General features: G+C 39.1%; 1 protein-coding gene across 1 annotated transcript in view; it reads left to right on the top strand.

The window, feature by feature from the left end:
- The window catches only part of plxdc2b (plexin domain containing 2b), a 106225-nt gene that overhangs the window by 48040 nt on the left and 33392 nt on the right, over positions 1–24793 (top strand). The window contains exons 3-6 of the mRNA XM_067577801.1: positions 6676–6822; positions 10312–10381; positions 17967–18089; positions 23248–23366. Of these exons, the coding sequence (XP_067433902.1) occupies positions 6676–6822; positions 10312–10381; positions 17967–18089; positions 23248–23366 (459 nt within the window). The remainder of the gene's footprint in view (positions 1–6675; positions 6823–10311; positions 10382–17966; positions 18090–23247; positions 23367–24793) is intronic.

The following is a 24793-nucleotide window of genomic DNA, read 5'->3' as shown; positions in this document are numbered from 1 at the left end:
ACCAGCACACTTATTAGAAGGCCTGAATTTAGCGACTGACATCTTCACAACGCTGCGCCATGAGCCAAGTTTACAAAGATTAAAACGTCAGAACACTAAATCACAGTTGCACCTCGTTAATTACAAAAACGAAGAAAGGAAAGGAGCCTTTAAAGAAAGTACTTTACGCTTTGGAGTTTCTTTTCAGGAGCTCTCAGCTCTCAGGGAAACCACTGCTTATGTTGTTTAGCTGTTATTCAACTGTGTTAAGTTGTTTAAGGCTGGACTTGGATGCATCTTTAGTGGTGAGAGGTTTAAAGACAAATTATTTTATTTTTCCACAAATCAGGCTTCCACTTTATACCACAAAAGAAATCTCCCCATCTCCTTCGTTGTCTTTGCTTTGAGGTCAGTCTGTGTTTGGGTTAACTGGTGCCATAACACAAGTTTCCAACAATAGACTCATCTCACCTCGACATGCAGGTTTATAACAGTGGCCTTAACAGCAGACTGTCTGACGCCCTGAGTGATTGTGAGTCACTATATCGGCTCTCCAGATCATTACCTCGGTTTTAAACGGCTTCTCCTGTCGAAGGTGTCTTTAGGTCACTGTGAGATAGAATAAGGCAAAGTTGGAACAAACTGTGGGAACGAGTCAGTATCGCTGAATTCAAGACAGGACTCGTCACCATTTCTTTTATTCGGCAAGACAGAAAGTTTGTGCTAGTCTAGACATGCTGTCAGTAATGGCTCTCGGCAGTTAGCGGTTGTGTTTTTGTTGTTTGTTATAGTTCAAAGAGCTGGTTCGGGGCAATTCCTCAATCTTTTCTTGGACCATGACCTTGTTTTTACATCCCAAACATTCTCACAACCGCAGCTGTTAGGTTGTTATGTAATTTAATGTTCATGCTTTTGTGTTCTGTTTTCATAAGCCATTCATTTTCTTTGCCATTTTGGTATAGCAGCATTACAAATAAAATCACCGTCTTAGACCATTAGGCCGACAGGACGTCCTATTTCCAGTTTTTTTTAAATGTGACAACTGTTCCTTCACAAGTCACAGCGAGTTGCAACGTACTGGGACCAGTTTCACAAAAGCAATATGCAAGCACTGCCTATACGCAAATCAGAAAGAAGTGCCAGTGTCCCATTTCACAAATGTTTGTCTCTCACAAATTGCAGATAATTTTGTGTGTCCTGTCCCATGCATGGGCTGCAAGTGAGTTTTTTCTTTTGATTAGTTAAAACATGTCAAAATGAATGCAAGAGGAAATGATCTCATGTTGTGAGTTGCAAATATGGTGAAACGGACCCCAGAGCATCTACAAGCATACACAAATCTAGATGTAAAACATAGAAATCACACAACAGTGGTGAAATAAACCATTCAGATATTATTTTACCGTCCCTCTCACAACAAGCCCACCACCTGGCTCATCAGCCATCCCCGAAATATCCAAGCAAGTCCATACTTTTTTAACAAAGTGCTATTTTCTTCCTTAATCTGAGGAACCACCTGCGTACCGATCGAGCCAACATGAGTTCCTGACCTCAACTTTGAGAAATCTTACTTTAGAGGTTGCTTACAGCTGTCAGGGGGCAGCGTTTTACGTCCTGTCTTTACGAGGAGAATAAACAAACTATACATATACACACGGAGGAGGACATGTGGCAGCCACTTGTATGTCTGAACTGCACAGACTGCTCCTTTTTCAAATCTGGTATCATGTTACAACGCCACAAAGGAAGCCAAGAGAGACATATTTCTTCTCATGTTTCCCCTGGAATGAACGTGTACAGTTTCACGCCTGGCTGTTCATATCTACACTAAAGTACAGCCTGTCTTGATGATTTAACCAACATCAGACATGTCAGTTCGCCAGTAAAAGCACACAGCATATTGGTGTTTGGTGGGTCCATCCATCCTACTGCTGGTGTTGTTTGTGGAGCTTGTTTTGATGTGTTGTAATAAGGGTGTGGTTTACGATGGAGAGCTGTTATTGGATGTCTGTGGCTGTTCGAGAGGCTCTCTGGGGCTTACATGCTTCAGTACATTCACTGTTTATTTACGTATTTCTTAAGGGAGAGATTTCACATGGAGACAGCAAGCTGCTCATTTTCATTACTTCACTTGATTCCCAGAGCTACTTTTACTCTTTCCACGATCCATATTCAAAACCTGCAGTGAATGCAAATGAGATTTGGTTGTTGTTGTTTTTTTCCTCCTTTGTTTGTTTTGTCTCAGTTTGTCATGTTTGTTAAGAGATTCCTCAAGGATAACGTGTTTGGAGAGGGATGTTTACTGCATTTATGTTGTTCAATGTTTAAACTCTGCACTGCTACACCATCTCTAGCAGCTGCTCTTCAGATGAACCTGTAGTCGTTTAAGTTTCAGTCTGTGTCCAGTCTCCTTCGATTTTGGAACTCTCGGACTGAGGATCATCTTCTTGCATGCCGGTTTACGGTCATTCTCTCAGATGAACAAGGACAGCAAAGTTTGTGAATAGATTGTGTAGTTCAGGGCACTTTGTGTACCTCTACGTCCCCTAACATCACTTTAAAGTAGAGCCCTTGCACACACAGCCTGTCTGAACCCATCAGACAGTTTTCAAATCCAATTCATGAGATATGCCGTACAACCACTGACCCGAGGAAGGCTTGAATTATAAATCAGGTGCCTGGATGCACCTCAGGCTGCTTATTTACTTTATTCTCTCCATATTTCCACTCTCTCCATCCATTTCTTTCCACACATGAATATTTATTCAGTTGAAAAGCTGTCAGATCCTATTTGTCACAAATGTTAAGACTGATTCACTGTGGGGTTTTTTTTATTTTGTTGTTTTTTACATTTTATTTGCCTTAAGTATGAATTCATACTGAGTCATCTGTTTGCATATGAAGCATTTCAATTAGCTAGTTGGACAAAGCTTAGGAGATGAGAACAAAAGCCTTTTATGAGGATAAACTGAAGATTTCTGCTATTCTTTTCACATAAATATGTTATTTGAAAGTGTATAGAAGTACAAGCACAGTAATATAATAAAATTAGGTGTTTTCTCTTTTGGTTTTGTGTTACCCAAAGATGTATGTTTAATATGTGTGATAAATAGAAGTGTCTATAGCTGCAATAGCTGCTGATTAGTCAGTTAATCAAAATTAATCAGCAACTAATTTGATCATCAAGTAATTGTCATTTTTCAAGCAAGAATGTCAAATAGTCTTTAGTTACAGCTTCTGAAATATGACAGTAGATTGAATATCTTAAGGTTTGGGGCTGTTTAATAAGACTAAACAAGCAAACTGACGTCATCATGGGCTCTGAGAAATTGTGATTGGCACTTTTTCACAATGTTTTTAGCATTTCATAGATTAAATGATTAATCGATAATGAAAATAATTATTAATTGCAGTCCAACAGGCATCTTTTAATCTCATGTGATGAACCAAATGTTTGGCAAGACAAGGAAGTAAAAACTAACCAACTGGCTCATAGTAAAGTATCCATCCTAAGGTTAAAATGAATTAGAAGTTGTCTGGTGTAGCACAGACCAGTTTGTGATTTCACATTGTTGAGTTTCACCACACACACACACACACACACCACCAATACCATCAAACTGCTACAACTGGCAGGAGACAGGACGATGAATAATGGATCACAGGCATTAACAGCTGATGAAGAGCTGCACACATGAGTGAAGGCGTCCTTTTAATGCTCTTTCAAACATGCCTCAGTCTGATTTAACCGGGGCACGCACGTGTGTGTGTGTGTATGTGCAGGATGATACACTCTTGGGAAAAATAAATATGAGGAAGGCAGCTTAATCCCAACACACTGGAACATTTATTCAAGGCTCAAATACTCCTTGTGCATACGTGAAATTGTATTTTCTCAGGAGCAGAGACATGGTTGCAGTTGAAGGGATTACAGTTTTCAGTGTACTTTTCTTTTATTTATTTGTTTTGCCAAACACTATCATCCTGTCTAAGTGAATCACAGGCACGACTTCCTCTTCAGTATCAGCTTAAAGAAACATTTCAAAACATCCAGAATAATCTCATAAAGGCGAAGCGATAAATTCCTTTTATTTAAGATCTCTCCTGTATTATTGAGCCATTTAGGAGTGAAAACATGTTGGCACCAGACATCCAGGTCTCAGTATACTGCAGTATTAATGAAGTGGGCAGCTCTCTGTCTGAGATGAGAATGAATCTTTTTTTTTTTTTTTTTTTTGGCAGTCTACAGCCAGATATTTGTTTTCTCCACTCCCATTTTCTTACAGGATGACGGGGTTATAGTCCCTCTCTCCTCTCACCCTTTCATCATGTGGCCATCTATCCTCCATTAACCTCCTCTGAGCGTTTTAGTGCACCTCAGGCATCTACTGAGTGAGGATCAAGTGTAACTTATCCCAATAGATTTGTGTTTGTGTGTGTGTTATTTAAGCAAAAACGCTAGAAATTTGCTGGTTGCAGCTTCTCAAATGTGACGATTTGAAGCTTTTCTCTGTTATACATGAGAGTAAACTGAATATCTTCAGATTTTGGACTGTCGATCAGATAAAACAAGATATTTGAAGACGTCACCATGAGCTCTAAGAAGTTTTTCACTATTTTCTGCTATTTTATAGAGAAAACGATTAATCAATTAATTAAGAAAATAATCAGCAGATTAATCAGTCATGAAAATAATTTTTAGTTGGAGCCTTAATACAGTAAATGCAAAATATGTAGAAATTAGCTTATTGTGTTTTATTAGATATACTGTACTACAAATGCATGAGTTTGCATTAGCACAGTATTAAACATAAAGGCTGATTTTCCTTTATAATAATCTATCAAAAATTCAGATTTAACGTTTAAAGAATGACTCAAAATGATTAATTGATTAATCAGAATACTTGGCTATTAATTTAATATTTGGCAACTAATCATTATTGACAAATCATTGCAACTCTAGTTAAAGTTAAAGTGCTTGTTAAGCCAATAGACTGGAGGAATATGAAAATGCTGACACATTTTGTTGCAACCTTTCCCTCACAACCTATCACAAGAAAACTCTCTGTATTCTCTTTTGTACTTTTGTGTGTGTGTGTGTGTGTGTGTGTGTGTGTGTGTGTGTGTGTGTGTGTGTGTGTGTGTGTGACAGTTTCTCTGCTCCCTGTACTCTGTTTGCTGTGGTCCTGAAAAGCCCTCACAGCTTCATGTCCACCTACACCCAGCTGGACGATGGCACCCTGCCCACCTTCCGCTTCACTCTTCCCGAAAGAAGGGAAAGAACCACCAGCTGGCCCCTTTCACCTCTGAGGAGCTCCTATCTCCCTAGACTTTCTCCTCAAGACAAAAACATCTTGTGCTGATTAGCAGGAAACTTTACAGCCTTCGCTTTTGTGTCTGCTCCTTTTACAACGGCCCTTGTTTTCTATTCTGAACGTAATGTGCTGACTGAGGCTGCCTGGAGGCTCCCTGACACAATTTGTCTCCACTTTAAGCTGTGATGAAAGGCTCCTGGCAATGTTTGTTTAAATCTACAAATTAATCAAAAGCAATACCACCTATATGGCTGAACCCCCTTTGGAATTATGATATTTATCAATCCCGCAGCGGCTTTGCTAAGCCTGAAACATTATCTCTCTGTCTTATATTCCAGGCTTAATGTTGTGTAGAGGTATTAGATTGGAAATATGAGGGAAATATGAATCCTTGAAGCAAATTGAACTGAACAGGGAAGGATTGTGCTTTAATTAATGTTTGTCTCATGGCCTTTGACAAGCAAAGCGCAGTAGCTCTGAATAATACCTCCAATATATCAAAGTATTCACAGATCTGTGTGAGTTCCTATTAGTAAGATCACAGTTAGAAGCAGTGTACACTATCCCCAACGCCCCATCCAGCAAAACATCAACTTTAAAAATGTTTTAGATAAAAGACACAGCTGTAAGGTATCTTATTAGACCCAGAGGGAAAGAGACAAGCAACGGGAGGCTTGCGACACGAGCATTCTTCCTAATTCTGTACAGGAAACAATAAAAGCAGACAAGCCTCTCCTGCATGGCTTATAAAACTCCATGAATGTTTCTCTTATAAAAGGCAATCCTGACTTTGCAGTCTGCTTGGGGCTTTTTTTTTAAGAGTGAAAGATGTTTAGCTTGATTGGTTTCTTGTTTTTGTAATTTGATTAGTACACATTAAAACCACTTCATGTGCTCGTTGCGCCCTAATGAAAGAGACTTGAATGAAAAGACAAAGAAAATGCACACACAGCACGTCTGCACACACACACACACACACACAAATAATGGGGATTTTTTTTTTTTTTTTTAATTGCCACATAATCTAATTTAGCAGGTAATTTGTTCTGCAAGAAAATTGAAAATATTCTATTATTGAGTTGCACTGCGCGTAAGTTTTCTGTTTGAGTAAAGGTTTAAATTGTTTTGAGAAATTGCAGCTAACAGTGTATTAGCTTTGAATGTAATTTGAGCTCATAGTAGTTTAGAGGAACAATGACCTGCAGGGTATCTCTTTATAAAGTTGTTTTTATATTCAGTACACTGTATACAGTATAATAAGAGAACAGACTCCATCAGATTAATTCACAGAGCAACACAATGAAATCCACTCATTCCTCAAGCTGTATTGCATTCCTCTAAATTACCTTTGTTACCTCTGTTTGTTTTTTTATTTCTATAGGAGGATACAGATCACAACTACTACACATCAAAAACATACGGCCCAGCAGACCAGATGAGCAAGGACTTGTGGGTAAATATCGAGCAGATGGACAAGGAGAAAGTGAAGATCCACGGGATTCTGTCCAACACACACAGACAAGCAGCGGTAAGTCAACAAATGACATGAGAGGGGATTTACTTGATATTGAATTTAAGAGTTAAGCGTTTAAGCTGGTGATTTTTGGTTTTAGTCTTGGCAAATTTAAAGTTCCCCTCCATTTAAAAAAAAAAAAAAGAGTTTTATTTATTTCTCCTTCAGTTGGAGGTTTGAGATTCACTGTGCAGAATGATGTATGAGCAGAGTTTGACATCAGAGGACTGTTTTCACATTCATCTGCCGAGAGTGGAAAGTTTCTCCGTGCTCACCTTAAATCTGAGTTAAAGGGGTGTATGAAAGACCATGATTTGTGACATCACAACTAGTTTGGAGCCAACTGTGGTCCAGTATGCAACTCAGGGCTTTCTAAACATATAGCGTTGTTTGCTCTGGTCCGAATCAGTGGTTGAGTTGCTAAACGTGTTGCGTTTCTTTTCACACAGAAAAAATTTAAGCGAACCAAAACGCATCACTAAACACCACGTGAGATTGTTCACTCTGCTTATTGGTTAGTTGTGTCTGGGACAGGAGCAAGAACATAAACACTGGATCCAGGTCAGATCTTGATTCATTCATTTATTCTCCTGCTCGTTGTTACTGTAGCAATTCTTATTTGTAAGGCGTACCTGGCTACAGTAGCCGTTTAGCTCAAACTGGCAGAGTACGCCTTGTAGTTGGGTCGGATTGAAGACGGATCACGTTCCCACCAAAAACAAACCGCTCCAGAATTAATTTGAGACCGAGACCACTTCCTCAAAGGGTCTCCATACAGTTGTTTTGTTTCACACCCGAGTACGATTGCAGTGTTCAGACCTGCCCAAACGAATCACACCAAGAGGAAAATGAACTAGAGTCCGATTCAACCGGTCTAACAAGGCAGGTTTGAAAACACCATTACACAAGTGTGATGCAGAAATGGGAAACCTCCAGTGCACACACACTGAGAATAGACTTTTCAGGGAAGTAGGACACATCTTGTGTATAGCAAGTAAACTTCTGAAATTGATATTTGCATTTTCATAGATTCTATATTTGTCAATGACAGAGAAGAAATAGTTGTGCTTTTAGTATTCTTTAAGTAGTTAATTGAACTGTGTGTAAAAACCAATCATATATAAATCATATTATGAATTGTTTACTTAATAATGAACCGTACCAAATATAACTTATATACCCAAAACTGTTTCAACTGTTCCTACTAATACTGATCTGCATTTGTAGATCCCATTGTCTCGAGTACACACATGTTCACACACACATGATGCCGATCAGTGTTCAGAAACCGGTTCTGACCGAGCCGGTTAGTTTAGTAACTGATGCGGGCTTACAGATAAACAGAAAGATAAAACCAGTGGCAGCGACACAAAGTAGAGATACGTCTTCTCGGTATTCTTGTGCATATTTTGTTTTGTGTACGGTGTATGTGTACATATTTCTCAGTAAACACAAACGTTTTGCTAAAATATGAATTACAGTACAGCAGCGAAAACTCGACCGTGGTTACACCCTCAAGCCCCAACTGATAGATTGACCGCTACCCGTATATTAACAGAGAGGAGAATCACAGTCAGTGTTCGATAATATTTCATCTGAAAGCCATGACTTGAGGGACTTTGCACTGTGGGCTTACAGTATATATATATATTTTAATTTCTACCATTAAAAACACGGAGATAAGAATGAAACACGGTGAAGGAGCTGCAAGTTTAAAAGCTCCCCTCCCTCCACCTCTGCACAGGCAGGTGACCCATGTGAGGTGCATACTGATGAAGTCACACAAGGCAGCAGCAGACTGACTGGAGAGACAGAGCAGCATGCCAGCAAGCAGGGCAGTCACAGACTTAAAAAAAAAAGCACCCAGGATGAACAATAGCTGGCGAGGAAACAGAATAGAGTCCCACATTGTGCATTCTGCTCATCTACCTTCTGTCGTGTAATGATGGATTGGAGCATACAATTGGAGGCAAGCTATTCTTTTTTAGCCACAGAACAACCTGGCTATGAGGCGAGGCTTTTCTTCCAAATAATATAGGACGGACGTGGGAGGTTTCTCTGACTTTGGCTCTGTCTGTAAAAATCGATAAATGCATCTCCCAATTCGATGGGCGGCCAAGCAGATATGGAAATCTTGCCTGCATAATTTGATTGTGAGATTGTATTGCGAGAAGAAGTGAAAACCATCTGTGCTGAAATTCAGCCACTGTGTCAGCAGAGTAACATTTTAAATAAATACAGTTTATTATGATGGCAGTTAAAGTCTTGAGAAAATGCATAAAAGTCTGAGTACTGGAACAGGAATTGCAGAGAGCTTCCTGGCACTGCTCTGGCCAGCGCTCTGGCCCCCGACACTGAGAGAAATTGGCCAATGAGGTCGTAAAACAAAACACAGCCGCAGAGGTCAACTTCATCACAGCATTGTGGAAAAGTTAAGCTGTGGATTGGCCATACAGTTTGTGAGATTCAGCGCGGTTTGCCACAGGAGTATTCCCTCAGGCATAATCTAGGATCATGTATAATAGCTTGTTTACTGTGGACTGTCCTTCTCCATAACGTTTTCTGGCAGCAGTGTGAAGTGACTGTAGCATATTCAATCCTGGGATAAAATAATGAATACAAAAGCCATGTTTTGCGGTAATGTTCATGAGCAATTGTTGTGCATTGGACCAAGAGTAATTTTATAATACGTATCTTAAATCTCATTTTATTTTCTGTTAATTCCTGTCAACACTGAACATATTTGCGGATGATATGGAAGACAAATTCTGACGGGAAAAAGGAAAAGAAGTTTGAAAGATAAAGATGAAAATTTTTTTATTATAATTTTAGACATACTTCATAGACTTGCTATCTTGTGATTTTGTTCATTCCTTTTTTGTTTACTAATTTTTAGTTTACTATGATTCAATTAAAAGGAGAATGTTTTGATATGATATTTTTTTTAACTTATATAATGTTTTAACTTAGAGACTTACTTATTATCTCATAGTTCTGGCTTACCACAAGTATTTTTATTTTTGTCATTGCTAACTTTTCATCTATTTTTTGTTATGGCAGAAATGGGCTTCCATAAAATAGAGATCCATACATATATATAAACAGTGAACTGTACAGTATGTAAATAGGTATTTAGTCATGAGAGTCTTAAGAGGTGCTTTACTCCTCATTAATCAACATACATTTAGTGTTCATAACATACATTTCCTGAAATTGTGATATTTTTAGGAGGATATGATTTTTCTTTCCTCTCATACTAATATGTGTTAAAGGTCATGTGCATATTTTTCTTATATATACATATACATTCCTCTTTAGATCTCTGTTTTATGTTTCTTATCTGAAATGACCACAAAGCAGAGCAGATATACTTCACTGTGTTTCTTTCCACATTTTCTTCCTGTTCTAAATCCTTGTTGTTTTTGAAAGAAACAGTCTCTCCTCTGATCCTCCTCCACCTCTATCTGTCTGACCAGGGTCATCTGTCTGTTTTTCCCCTCACAGAGAGTTAATCTGTCCTTCGATTTCCCTTTTTATGGACATTTCCTGCGTGAAATCACCGTGGCAACTGGTGGTAAGTGAACACTGTTCTTCGACTTTGTTCTCTCAATAATAGCTATTAGTGTTATTATTGGATATACTGTATATGCTGTACACAGACAGTTTTTATTGCTCTGGGGTTTTGGAGGGAATGTGGTAAGATTTATAAAATGAGTCTGGAGTCTTGGCATTTATGAAATGGGAGAAGAAAGAAAAGAAAGTGTGTGTCTGCATGTGTCTCTGGTACTTGGTGTACCTGTGAATGTGGCCACTGTACAAAAAGATCCCACCCCTGAATACTGAGAAGAACCAAACAATGAATTATTTCTTTCTGGGAATTCCCGAACTAAATCAGAAGATCCAGGGTTAAAAAGCCTCGTCTGGCACAAACCACAGTACAAAACCACCAGTCGAGCAGTCGGCCTGATACCAAAGCATTTACAGTGCTCACCTCTGCAGGATAGACTGCTAGACTGGAGGGGTAAAAAAACAAACCACTCCCAACAATCAGCACCACCAGTTCCACACCAGACTTAACTGGAAGAGAAACCAGACCGATGGGTTTGGCTGGGAAACAGAATTACCTCGGCCAAGTGGCCTAGCACACCCTGATACACATGGATATCAGTATAGTCGATGTCTATGTGTGGGTTACACACGTGACGAAGCAGACGTGTTTGCCAGAGTGTGCGAGGCAATTTTCCACTTGAGTCTTGACGGCGAAACCACAACACCCCAACTAGCTATTATCACATCAAAGACTAAAGCCCAGCTCTTACCCAACTATTTCAGAGATGCTGTGCTCTGCGTTCAACTGCCACTGGAATAATAAAGAAAAAAATCCATCGTGTCTCTTATCATCATTATCATCACTGTCTCATTTTCCCCACTTGATCCTCGATCACTGGCAACGTTGAGTTGGCTTTAAAAACGTTCTGGATGCTGGTGAGGAGGAATGGACGGACTCAGGCGCTGCTCGCTGCTAGCACAGAGGAGATAATGAGAATTTGCATTCCAGACAGAGATGGAGGGATGGGACCCAGGAGGAGGAGGAGGAGGAGGAGGAGGAAGCTATCTGCCGCCTGCAGGCCTCTGGGGCTTTGTCTCCACTACGCCCTCCTCATATCCCTCCATTTCAGGGCCTATCTGTCAGCTCGTCTTCCTCTCCCCACTGTACCATCCTTTCTCCCCGGTTTCATTGCAAGTCACTGTTTTTACTCCAGCAAATATTTTCTTTTCCTTTTTGGTACCCACGCTTAAACTCGGCAGGGAGAGATTGTGTGATGGAAGAGCAGCAGAGTTACAGTTACATTTTTGTTTTTTATTTTCACAGTTACAGTTACTTTCTAAACAGCGCAGCAGCCAGTTTTCAAACACGTTTACGATGTGGCCAACAAGATGGGGTTGGCGCGAAGCCTCGTCAAACACTTGAGGTCTAAGTTCACTTTTGTGGTTTTCGCATACAGTAAAATGTGATTCACACTGCAAAAAGTCTCCATCGCATGAGTCTTACATGTTCAAAATATTTGAGAAAAACATCCAGTGTGGGAAGATTATTTTAACCTGTTTTCCAGAAATTAGAGTTTATATCTTCAAGTTGATTTGTATTGAAAACAGGTTAAACAATCTCTTCTCTTTATTTAAAAACGATAAGGCTTTAGGTCTCAATTACAGACAAAAAAAATCTTAATACAATTGAGTTTTTTGCATTTTTGTACATGTTTAAAACCACCTTTCATATTGTCTTGTTTACAAATGCCTGTTGTAATAAAGTCACTTCAACAGACTGCTTAGAAGCCACAATGAAACAAGACAATGAAAATAGACAGAATACATTAAGATATGTGTAGGAATAAGGTGAAAATAAATGGAAAATGTCAACAAAGAGTGAAATTATTCATACAGTTGTGACAATATGTTCCAAAAACTGTGATTTGTGGGGGTTCAAAGTGACTGTCAGCGTACTGTCGCTCTTGTAGTGAACTGACAAGTTGGTTGTGGTCCGGTGTGTGTTGAAGAGTGTGTGTGGAGGGCTCGGCATGTAGAGACTGTGAATATGATGATATACGATCTCACCACCAGCAGCTGTGTTGACGGATATCCAGCTGTGGCATGCTGTCGACTAGACCAGCTGTCACAATTCACAACCAGAATACAAACACACGCATTAAGACATGAACATGAGCACACGAACCTTTTAAAAATCAAATTATAGGTATTGTATGTTGTTAACTAGCTCATTTGTGATCAAAAGCATTTACATATGAGGAGCCAAACACAAAACATGTGTGAAGCAGAAACTTAAAGGAGCACATGAGAGTAAACTGGATCAGACAGCGTGATGTTGTCTTTGCTCCACTACCAAGAGATTAAGTTTCAGTGCAGCAGTTTATTCCATAGGACCTCTTCAGGCCTCTAATTAAACAACTGGAGAAGTGCAACCAATGACAAGCAACAGAACTTAAAACTTATACTTATATCCTGCTAATTAGGACCGGCAAATATGTTTAAGAGAAACCTAATGCCCTTTAAATTACATTTAATCAACATAATGAGGCAAGTTTTTACTGAGCATATCTCCCAAGTTGCAAAATATTCACTGTTTCACTGAAAAACATCTTTAATTAGTTTACCTACTATATCTGCTCTTTCAATACAATAAACACTCAAAGCACTTAAAACTGATTAAACATGTTTATGGTTTATGTTTAGGCTCACACAGTATTTGGTTAAGGCAAGAGAAATGTCTTCTTGTTTAAAGAAGACATTGGTTGAAGCACCATGGTGCCTTCCCTTCCCTCCTTAAAGGGGACATAACATGCTTTTTGTGATTTTCAGTTATTTATATGCTATTATGATGTCGGATGTCTACGTTAAACACGATCAAAGTTCCAAAACCTGAGGTGAACGTATATAAAAATGCTTCCTGCAAGACAAAAGCGGGGGCTTAAACCCTGACCACCTCTGTATGACTTGCATGCAGTACAAAAACATTGCACTAAAAAAAACAAAAACAAAACATTGCTACTGAACATAATCCAAGCAGGAAATACGTCTCCCTCAAAACTCATTTGGCAAAACAAATAACAAGTATATAAACTCAATTTCTAGGAGACTGGTATTAAAAAAAGGGTCACTGGTTTGACACTGTTTCATGTCCAAGACCAAAAAAGTTGAGACTTCTCATTTGTTTTTTCTGGACTAATGAAGTTTCACTTTTTAGGTCTGTCCAGTGATGGTGGTGACTGTTGCCAGTTTCAGAAATATTCCAAAGACGTCACTGTTGTGAAACATAAAACCATAATGTGCTGTGTAAGGATTTTTCTTAGGTAAGACATGCTTGACTCAGCACAGGCTGACTCAGGACAGTTTTGTATCAATCGGCCATAAAGGGCCTAAAAACCAGACATTTAATTTAGATATAAACCTCCTAGCTTCTTATTTAAAAGACAAAAGACTAAATAAACCGTGGGTGTGCGTGCGATCTGGTCCTGGCTCTTCACGGCTCCGAACAGCTGTGATAAACAGAAAATATCCTGTAAATTAAACACAGCTCAGTATGAAGGAACAAAGACCTTATCTAAACACAGTGTCCAATAAAGTGAAGCTTTAGTCTAGTGGGACTGCTAATTCCTGCTCATGTTTTTCTTGGACATACACAGTCCAGCACTTTTGGGTAGCAGCACACATAAACATAGCCTGTCAAGGAAAGACTTATCCGTCTTGTATCCCTCCTACCTATCAGACCTTTTAAGCTTTCACTCCATCTCACCTTCTTAAACCCTCTTTCTCAGCCTCAAGCTCCTCTCTTTTCTTTTCTCCTCTCATTGTATATCTGTTGTTCCCGCTGGTATCCCTCCTCCGTCTTCTGTCTGGTCTCCCTCTGCTTAAAGTGATGGCCATAATGAATGAATTGCCTCTCTACCGAGTTGCCCTGCGGCTCTCACTTCTTTAGTGTATTGAGAGGCTGTCTGATTTTCTTTAGACTGTCAAATAAGTTGTATTGTGTTTTCAAGAGATTGCTGGTAAGGTCTGTGGAGAGAGCAGCATCAGAAATAAAAACCCGTCGACACACGGCTTTGTGTGTGTGCAGACGAGTGTGTATATGTGTGTGTGTTTGGTTGAGAGCTTTCTAAAGCTTTCTGTAGGCTGAAAGGGAAAGGGGAAAGACATACTGAAGTGGGCAGAACAAAGAAAAGCCGAGAGAAAGAGCAAGGAGAGATTAAAAAAAGAAGAAGCGAATGTTGGGTAAATATGAGATGAGATGGAATGTATAGAGGCTGGTTTAGAGGAAGTCACTTGTGTCGAGCCCAGCGTGCGCCGTGCAATCAGATAAAGGATGTGAAAGTGCCGACGCAGCATCATACAACCGTGAAGTCACCAGCAGCGACTGAGCGTACAGCTCTTTGTTTGACCATGGCATTTATGTTTACCTCGATTTAGACAGGTAGACTCAACAACACAGCCTCACTATTTTGTGTTCACTTTATATTCATATACCATGACATAACATAGGGCGAGTGCGTCTTTATCTGCTGTGTTGTGTTTATGTGCTGGAAGCACCAAAAGGAGGGCCGACCTGAATACCGTTCTACAGCTTGTGAATATTTGCTGATTTTTCTGAGAGATTGTGAACATTTGCAAGGCATGGCAAGTTTATTTGTTTGTATAAGACATTTCCTGCACAACAGCAACTCAAGGTGCTTTACATAAGGCATAAAATGACATTTAAAGGCATAAAAATACAACAAATAAATGGAATAGAAAGCAAGACAGCAAATACGCATAGGTAAGATAAAAATCAAAGTGAAAATTAAACCTCTGTCTGGTTAAAAGTGTTCAGAATTCACAAACTAAAATGAAGCGTTCACCATTTTGCATCAAGATTTAAGATAACGTAAAATATTTTAGCCCGGAGTTAAAAGTAGTTAGTGTTGGCACGTTTCTCAGATTCTCAGGAAGTTCGTGCCAACAATAAGCAGCGTAATAACTAAAAGCTGCCTCACCCTGTTTTATATTGACTCAGTCGATCAGTCCCGGAAGACCTGAGAGATCTCGAGGGTTCACAGTGTGAAAGCAAGTAAGAGACATATTTGGTCCCCAAACGGTTCAGTGATTTATAAACTAGCAGCAATAGTTTAAAATCAGTTCTGTGACTCGCCGGGAGCCAGCGTCGAGATCTTTGAATGTGTTCAGCTTGTTTAGTTCTAGTAAGAAGTCCAGCAGCTGCATCCTGAACGAGCTGGAGCTGTCTGATATCTTTTCTTTGGAGACCTGTAAAAAGAGCGTTACAGTAGTCTAACCTGCAGAAGATAAAGGCATGGATGAGTTTTTCCAGGTCTTGTTTGGACATGAATCCTCAGATTCTGGCTATGTTTTTGAAACGGTAGAAGGCTGACTTTGTTATGGACTTGATGTGACTATATAAAGTTAAGGTCTGAATCCATAATAACACCAAGATTTGCTATTTAAAAAAAGGGTATCACTTTACTTTAATCCCCCATTTAGCATTTATAGGCAGTAGGGGGCTACAACTAACGATTATCTTCATTATTTTTTTATTTTTTGAATATATTTGACATTTTTGATGGGATTAAAACTAACTGTAACCATGGCAACTCCTCCTATTGAGCCCTACAGACCATATCTTTTATCTCATTCACTCCTTCTGTACAGTCAGGACTTTACACAACTAAATAAAGTCACGTCTTCACTCCCTCCTCCTGCTCGTCTCACTGTGTGTGCTGACAGAGCTCTATATAGAGGTAATTCTGAGCAGGTAGGTCTTCAGGGGAAGATTGATTTCCCTCATGGTATGCTCTGCTCCTGGTTTCCAGTATGATAGATGTGTTTTTATAGCCCTCCCACTGTATGAGAAGACATATGGTGACATGAAATGGGAGTTTTTAGTTCTGGCCTCAGTGAGATTTTTTCCCAAAGTCATTTTTTTTTTTTCTTAGCAAGGGTTTTTTCCCCCTCAACATGCCTCAGGCAGCTACTTTATATACTGTATTTCTCTAGAAGTTCACCCAAAAAGCAAAGAGATCCATTCATAAGAGAATCATTTCTGGATTGTTCTGGTCTTTAGTTGGAGAGCTGACAGTGACTTAAAAAAAATAGTTTGAAATTTTGGGAAATATGCTTATTCTTGCGGAATAAATGAGAAGATCGATACCACTTTCATGTCTGAGGGCAGTATCAATCTTATCATGTAACTATTTCTTAAAATTTGCAAAACTTAATGCACAGATTTAAATATTGATACTCACAGATTTGTCCTTTTAAGGCAAGGCAACTTTATTTATATAGCACATTTCATACGTAGAGCATGCTTTACAGAAAATAAAAGAATATTACAGCAGGAACAATCAAAAACAATTAAATAAGAACACCAATCTATCTGCTACACTAGTAGATAAAAACCAATCTAAACCCTCTTCATCATCATAAAAATCCTGCAGTTTCTCGATGTTCAACATGACAAAAGTTGCAACATTAGAGAAAAAATAAATGCACCTTTGTCTGTTACAAGAGTCGCCTTGAGTCCACTTATTTTAAGATACTGTCACTTTATGTGTTTTTGTAATTCTTCATACTGCTCTTCAAAGGTAAATTACACTAGATGCATGACATTGTCTCAGCTAGACACCATGTTTTCCCTTTGTTGTGACTAAAAAACTCGCTACGAGATTTGGTGGACATTTTTTGCAATCCAGGCAAAGCCAGAGTGAGAAACAAAAGCTTTGAATTAATCTAGAAATGGCGGCTGACTATGCTAAACTTTGTCAGAAGGGAAATTAAGAAGCTGTTTGATTCTGTTGTCATCAGTGCAAATTCTTTATGCATGGACTGTTCCCTTGTGATGAATAGTGGGCATTTTCCCCCTTTTCTGGAGTCCATTAATAACCGTGTTTACAGGCTGCTAAATGATGCAGCTCTAGTTTGTGTTGACTGAGCACGTCTCCCTCTCTCTCTGTGGAGGGATCTTTTTGTGCCTTGTTGAAGGGGCACATAAATTGGAAAAGTTAACAATCCCTTTTTGTTGTCATGCCCTCTTCGTTAACATCCATGATTGATGATTTGAGTAAAAACACACACACACACACACACACACACACACACGAGGAGGGAGAGAAGTACATCGGTGGAGGGTGAGGAAGTCTGGCTCGTAACCCCATGATAATATATATCTGCTCACTCAGCATATCTTTCTCCAAAGCCCCTATGATTTGCCCTTCTGTTTTTGATGGAAGATAATAGCGCTAATTAATCTGCATTTCTAGCTGAAGCAGCCTGCAGCTCAAGGCCAGAGACAGATAAAGAAGTGATCGGTGTTGTTTAATGAGGAGCTTTTAACTTTGGACTGGAGGGCAGTCTTGTTGTCTTCCTGAAAGATGCTGTCGCTGATAACAGATTTATAGAGGGAGGGAAAGACGGTCTGTTTTTATGAGTTGCTAAAGGGCGAATCCACCTTAAAACACTTAATGAAAACATGTACGACACATTGAACATCACACATTGTTGCAGTGTTAAAACTTCTGAGGTTGGATTTCTGTTCTACATTACAATCAAGGGTGCAGACAGTTATATGTTGTGTGTTTTGTCTTTTTATCCCTCAGGGTTCATCTATACTGGTGATGTGGTCCACCGGATGCTAACAGCTACACAGTACATCGCTCCACTGATGGCAAACTTTGACCCCAGTGTCTCCAGAAACTCTACCGTCATCTACTTTGACAATGGTAACAGCATTTTTTTTTTTTCCTAATGTCTTATTTCTTGATGAATACGAGCTCTCTCTTGTGTTGTGTGATGAATGAGGCACTTTTGGCTTCAACTAGCTGTTTAATCTGTCAACAACAGAATTAAATAACGTCTCCCACAGCCAACATTGTGGTAACAAGCTCCAGAAAACACTAAAACAAAGAAATATTAAGCTCATTAACTGTTGGTGACCAAACTACACCAAGTGATTTCTTTTGAAGCTACGTGACTCACGAAAACAAATTACACACAACAGATTTCGGCAAAGAAACATTTACTGTGGTTTTTTTTATTTTTATCAACAACAATATACTTATTGAGGTATTTTAACTGTGTTAATTACTTGCTGGGGACTTAGGGTTTTGGCTGAACCCTTCAAGTCTGCAGGGCGCTCAAACAACATGCAAGTCCCAGTGAGAAACTAATATAATGAAAAACAACAAATTGATTAACAAAAATAGAGCTGCAACAAATAGTTGATGATTGATTTTGAACTATAATAACATGGCAGACTAATACATTTATTTAATGGTGATAATGTCAAATAATAGCAAGTTGAGTCATTAACTCTGTTATAAATGCATGGAAGACGATGGCAGGTGATGAATATCTCTTCAAAAAGCTAGTTTGTTATGTCTGTAATTTGCTGGAAACAGCCCAGAAACAGACATTTCTGTCTGGTTATTTTATCCATTAACAATTTTTCAATTGATTTTACAGATGTTTTTAATATCACAATATATATTGATATTGTTATGTAGCATAATAGAGGATTTTATCTATATTGTTCACCCCCAAACTCCCGCAAAATGGTTTTTATCTTTAAAAGTAAGGAGCATAATTTGTCACTACTAACACTATATGAGTTATTATCTTTGGAGAGTTTTTGTTTACCATGAAATAATTTAAATTAAACCCTATATGACCTCTGTAGCATTCCACCTAAATTCTCTTTACTCACTTCAAACTAAATTGGTGCCCTTCCTCGCTCTCTGTACCTTTCCTCTGCCATCTGTAACCGTCATTATCCATCATGTTAGTCATCGCCGTCTAATCCCTCTGCAGCAGAGTGACTGACCAACTGTGTGACCTTCTGCAGTGGAGCTCATCAGACTTTAACCAAACTGGCAGCTGATCGATTCTCGGCCGGCCCGCTCCTCAACACACTGTCCATCAGTCAATGTCCTGCCAATACAGCATAAGAACTGCGTGGTCTGTTATCTTCTTTCCATCAGACTGTGAACAGTTTGATAATTTGCTCACAGAGGAGACGTATTGTTTGTTCTTCATACACAAACAGAATTATGGGAGTGAGACTTCACAGTGACAGCGTGAAGCTTCAGTGTCAGATGTTCAATTTTCATAATAACAGCTGTGGCCTGAGGCATCATGTTTTCAGTTTTCCGTCCATCCCGTGCTTGTGGACGCAATATCTCAGGAACACCTTTAGGGAAGTTCTTCAAATTTGGCACAAATGTCAACTTGGACTCAAGGATGAACTGATTAGTGGTCAAAGGTCGAATTTAATACGTTTTATTAAATTCCTTCAAAGTCTTCGCCACAAATATTATACGAGTTTGAACAGACATGGATGTAAACTGCAGCTCGGCTGGTTGGCGGAGGCGTACAACTGTGAGGCGGTAATTCTAGTTGTTAATTGGAATCTGCTAAATAAAGAACACACGTCATTGGTTAAGACACGACTTTCTCAGGTGATGTAAGACTATCCTGAAATTTGCAATGCGCACATTTATAGAGGAGTCAAGTGTTTCAGCACCTGACAGACGGTGAATCTGACTGTTGTTGCCAGCAGGATCATGTGACAGCGCTGTGGTGAAAATAAAACTTCCAGGCTGTAAAACATATGTGACACTTTGAGATTTTAACTCGACTCCAGAACTCTAAATTTACAGCGCTTGACAGGTATTTATTAATCCATTATTCACGGATGAATTCAAGTCTACGCTCCTCCAAAAAGAACTCGTAACACTGTCATCTGCTCCTGTTAAAATTTATTCTTTATTACATTAAGAAAAGTGCAAAGTTTTGAGCCCAAATTAGCTCTTCATCACGCCCGGAGGAAACAAACAGACTCAGGTGTGTGTCTTTGAAGAAAAAGTCTGAAGGTACGTTCAAAAAGACTTGTTTTTACAACATTTGGTGAGACCACATCTGAAGGCCTTAAGGCGTGTTGAAAAGCCTGCAGCCATAAAAAGGGGCGAGACACGCTGCATCATACACATGCAGATAACAGTGCACAGATAGTTTGGAGGCGGCTTCAGAGACTGTTCAACCATCCGACAAGCACTTTATTTGAAGCGTACTGACACTTTCAGTCCCACCCATAGGTGTGGTTACAGCCAACTGGATAAAACCTCTACAGTAGTAACAAAAACATCAGAAAAAGGAATCAAATATTTAAAAAAAATACACATACAGATTTAGAAAACTGATGCTGTCTAAACCGCACTAAAACTCTTGACAAATATTATATCACCGAGCTGAGGTCAGGCTGGTGTAATAGGGCTGGATTTGCTTTGTTTGTTTGGAGTTCACACAGCATGTTAAGCTTGTAAGTGGAATTAATAACAAGGCCAGTGTCTGCTCCCTCCACGCCTCTTCACCCACTCTGTATTTTTAGCTAGAAAGCCCCAGATAGCATGGCAGCTTCCCTCGCTGAACTCAATGCATTTCAAGCAGACCTATATTAGGCTTAACTCGTGCTGTAAACTTCCTTGATGCATTACACAGCAATGTCCCTCCTTGTTCTGTTTCTACTCCCCCCCCCCCCTTATTGTCACACATGCAACATACCTGTCCAATGCCAGAGGCCCTCTACACATCACATGTAAATTATTATGTTGTTTCCTGTGCGCTCTCGTCTAGCAGAAAAGCTAAAACCCGTCTTTGCTTTGGATGGAAGAGCTCTGGCTGTGTGACAGAAAAATTGATTAGTTGTGTTAACAAACCTTTATTGCCCTGGCCCCCAGCCAAATGACTAGCTCGGAGGGGGGAATGGCTTTCACGTCAATAGGTTCTCCAAAGTCCACAGTAAATCAGAATAGTGTTAAAAGTAATGTGAGGCCCGCTCTCTGGACAGTGGAGCTCAGTACCGCGTGACTCTGGTACTAATTTAGTATGCACCCAAATTAAGGCAACGCCTGATGATGACTCTTTGTGGTCAAAAGATATTCCAAGTAATAGTCTGACTGTCTGCCTCTGGAGATCTTTAAGAGGGCAGCGTCGACAGTTGAAAAAATGAACCAGGATCAGTCCAACACCGCTGATCTGTCTAGGATACTAGGATACTCTCTGATGCTGTATATCGATGATTAAAGGATCAGTTCACCCAAATTACAAGCCTATTTTATCATGAACCCTAGTGGTGTCTGGACACAGTACCGTGAGGTTTTCATTCAGACCAAAATCAGCCCAGTGTTAAAGCGACGATGGTGATGTGAACCAATGAGACAATGAAATACAATCCGAGAAGTCCAGTCTGAGCTTCAGAGCAATGCGTTTAACACTTATCAGACGCCAAAACACAGCACAGCAGTTTGTGATACTCACACACAGGATTTTACAACTCTGGAAAGTTATTGCAGCAGCTGTTGTTTTATGTTTTGTTGGGACAATCACAAGGTAAACAGCAGAAACATGGCGTTCACGTTACAATGTAATATACCAGGAATGTGCACTAACATGTTATGTGTTTGGCTGACGCAGCAGCGTCTTACTGGATGAAGTTGCAGCTGCTGAACCAGGTTCAACTTTTTGAACCCTGCGTTGTTTTGCTTGAGCTCTCTACGTCAACACACTGGCTCCACTGAAATGAATAAGAGGGCTGCATTTTTTTATGAAGAGCTAATGTTGGTCTGAACTCCGCCGAAAGTCTGCAACTAATGGTTGTTTTTATTATTGCTTTATCTGCTTATTATTTTCTCAATTTCTCGATTGATCAATCATGTGGTCTATGAAATGTCAGAAAACAGTGAAAGATCACTTTTTTCATTAAGACATCAAGAAATTATCTCTTAAGATAAGGAAAAACATCAAATCCTTGCAATTTAGAAGCTGAAAATAGAAAATTGGAAAATGGCTTAAATGATGAATAGATTTCCAAAGTAGATGCTGATTATTTTTCAGTTGATCAACAAATTTCAGCTCAGTAGTTCAAATTTTTTGAGTTTTTTTTTTTGAGTTTTGAGATATCCACCCCTAAAACTTCTGGCGCCACCCCAAAACAATAGAGGTGATTGGATTTTGATTTGTGCAGCTCAAAACAGTGAAAACCTTAAAAACTCAACAGCAGCACGTCTCTTTATAGATCATTTGCAGACCTTGCTGTGAGCTGTTTTTGCTCATTTCTTCAGCAGAAAGTAGTAGTGAACAACTGTTGACTGGGAGCTCTGGATTATCTACTGTAGGACATTGTTTCTGACAGGAAAAGTTGCTGCTAGGTTTTTCATACCTAATTTTTCAATGCTGTTCACACCATAAATGTGACACAGTATATATATTAATGTAATTTAGATGAACTGACCCTTTAAATTAGCACCAATGTCGACCTTTTTCTTTACTTTCCTCTGGTGCTGACTGCTCTCAGCCCCAGCCAGTGTACTGTAAATGGATATATTAGCCCTCCTTTTCCTACCATAAGAAAAAGTAATTTACAGCGCTGTCATTCAGTCCCACACAGTATGAAAAACTTTCACTGTTGTGAAAATTGCCGGAGCTACATAATCCATCACAGTAACCACCACGCCTTGATTTGGTTTTCTCAAAGTTTCAACTTTATTGCTGTTTCATCCTGCTCCAGTGGAGTGTTTTCATATCAGTGCTCACGCTACTTTAGTGTCAATCACATCACACCCACAGGGGGAATGAAGGTCACTGCCAGGAAATAATCCCTCAAAAACATATCGCTTTACGAACATGATTGTTACATAGATGTCTTCTTATTCACGGTCTTTGCCCGGTCAGAGGTTCATTTCACGCTAGATGTGAGATGGTAGAGATGGCGTTTCAAAAATGGTGGAAAATCAAGCCAGTGTTAAAAAATGATAAGTGTAAATTATATGCAGACTGTGTACTTATGAGCTGCTCGTGTTTTCTTTGTGTTTTTGTCCCCTTCAGGTACTGCTCTGGTGGTGCAGTGGGACCACGTTCACCTACAGGACAACTACAACCTGGGCAGCTTCACTTTCCAGGCCACACTGCACAACACTGGCAGGATTGTCTTTGCATACAAAGAGGTGAGGGCTCATCTATCCAAACACTTTTCATCTTCAGTCTCTCATTTACATAGACGGTGTATTTCTTACTTTCTGTCTGATTTGAGCACTATTTCTGACTCTATTTATTGTTCTAAATGAATGAATAAAGTGGTTTTTATTAGCAAGGCAACAAGACATCACAAATTCATATAAGTCAGATCAAGAATGCTGTGTATAGATTTCAAACTACAAAATTAGGTCCAACAACTTTCATAATCACATCTTCAGACCTGCATTGTCTACATCAAATTGTTAAATCACTGACAACAACATTTATTACATAATACTGGAGAAGTCAGAGTAATTAATATATCAATCTTGCCTTCTTTTCCAGGCTTTTGAGACTTGAGCTGCAACAATTAATTGATTAGTCAATTGACAGAAAATGAATCACCAACTACTTTGATAATTGATTAATCGCTTTAAGTAAATTCTCTGGTTCTAACTTCTTAAATGTGAATATTTTCTGGTTTCTTTAGTCCTCTATGATCGTAAACTGAATATCTTTGGGTTGGTCGGGACAAAACAGCCCTATTTGAGACAAAATTAGCTAACTTAAACACATCAAAATTAGAAAAACATTCTGATTTTTGATCATCTGCACACCAGAATATCTCAGTTGTTTTGTCGAGCCATTTTGTAGAAAATGTATTTAATCATCATCGTATGTACAGCACAAAGGAAAATGGGATCTATCTTCCACTTCCCCCAAATCACACAGCTCAAACAATCTGTTTTCCTCCTGTTTCTAATTCTATAAGACTTTTTAAGTTGTCCTAGTCATTGCCTCTGTGTTTCATTTGTTTTCAGTTGAGAAATGTGTTCATGTGTTTTCACTCTGGTCATTAAACAGATGAGTGACGCCAGCATGCCTGACAAAAAAATGAGTCTCATGGTGGGCATTGGCTAAAAAAATATTACTTGACGCTGATAAACAGTTTCCATATGCTTAAATTGGTTGCAACATTATCTAAAATTATTTTGCTCACTGCGTGTGAGAAGAACTGTCTATTAGATGTCCCGACGGCGTCTATGAATATCTAAATTTAAAAAATGAGTAAAAAAAAACAAAATGATTAGAAAAACAACTCAATTGAACAGAGAAAAAAAAAGGTATGAAAATGAAAAATAATTATTCCAACAGAGACGGCTGCAGAGACACTGTGAAACTGCAATAACTACGTAATGATCTGTGATAATTGCAATTGTTACAACCGCAGGGCTGCTTCTTTTATGACTGAGACCGATTTTGCACTTTGTTATTTTCACATATTAGAAGAGCTGATCTGAAAGCTGCTGGAGGTTTTTTCATTATGTTGCTATTATTGTGCTGGAAAGAGCAACCTGACCATTACATGTAATGGGTTTTTACATGAACCTCAATCATTACAAGGTGTGTTTTGTGC

This window comes from Thunnus thynnus, chromosome 21 (genome assembly GCF_963924715.1).
Source record: "Thunnus thynnus chromosome 21, fThuThy2.1, whole genome shotgun sequence".
In the NCBI taxonomy this organism is placed as follows: Eukaryota; Metazoa; Chordata; class Actinopteri; order Scombriformes; family Scombridae; genus Thunnus; species Thunnus thynnus.
The sequence above is the reverse complement of the archived record's forward strand: the minus strand, read 5'-3'. Positions and strand labels throughout refer to the sequence as shown.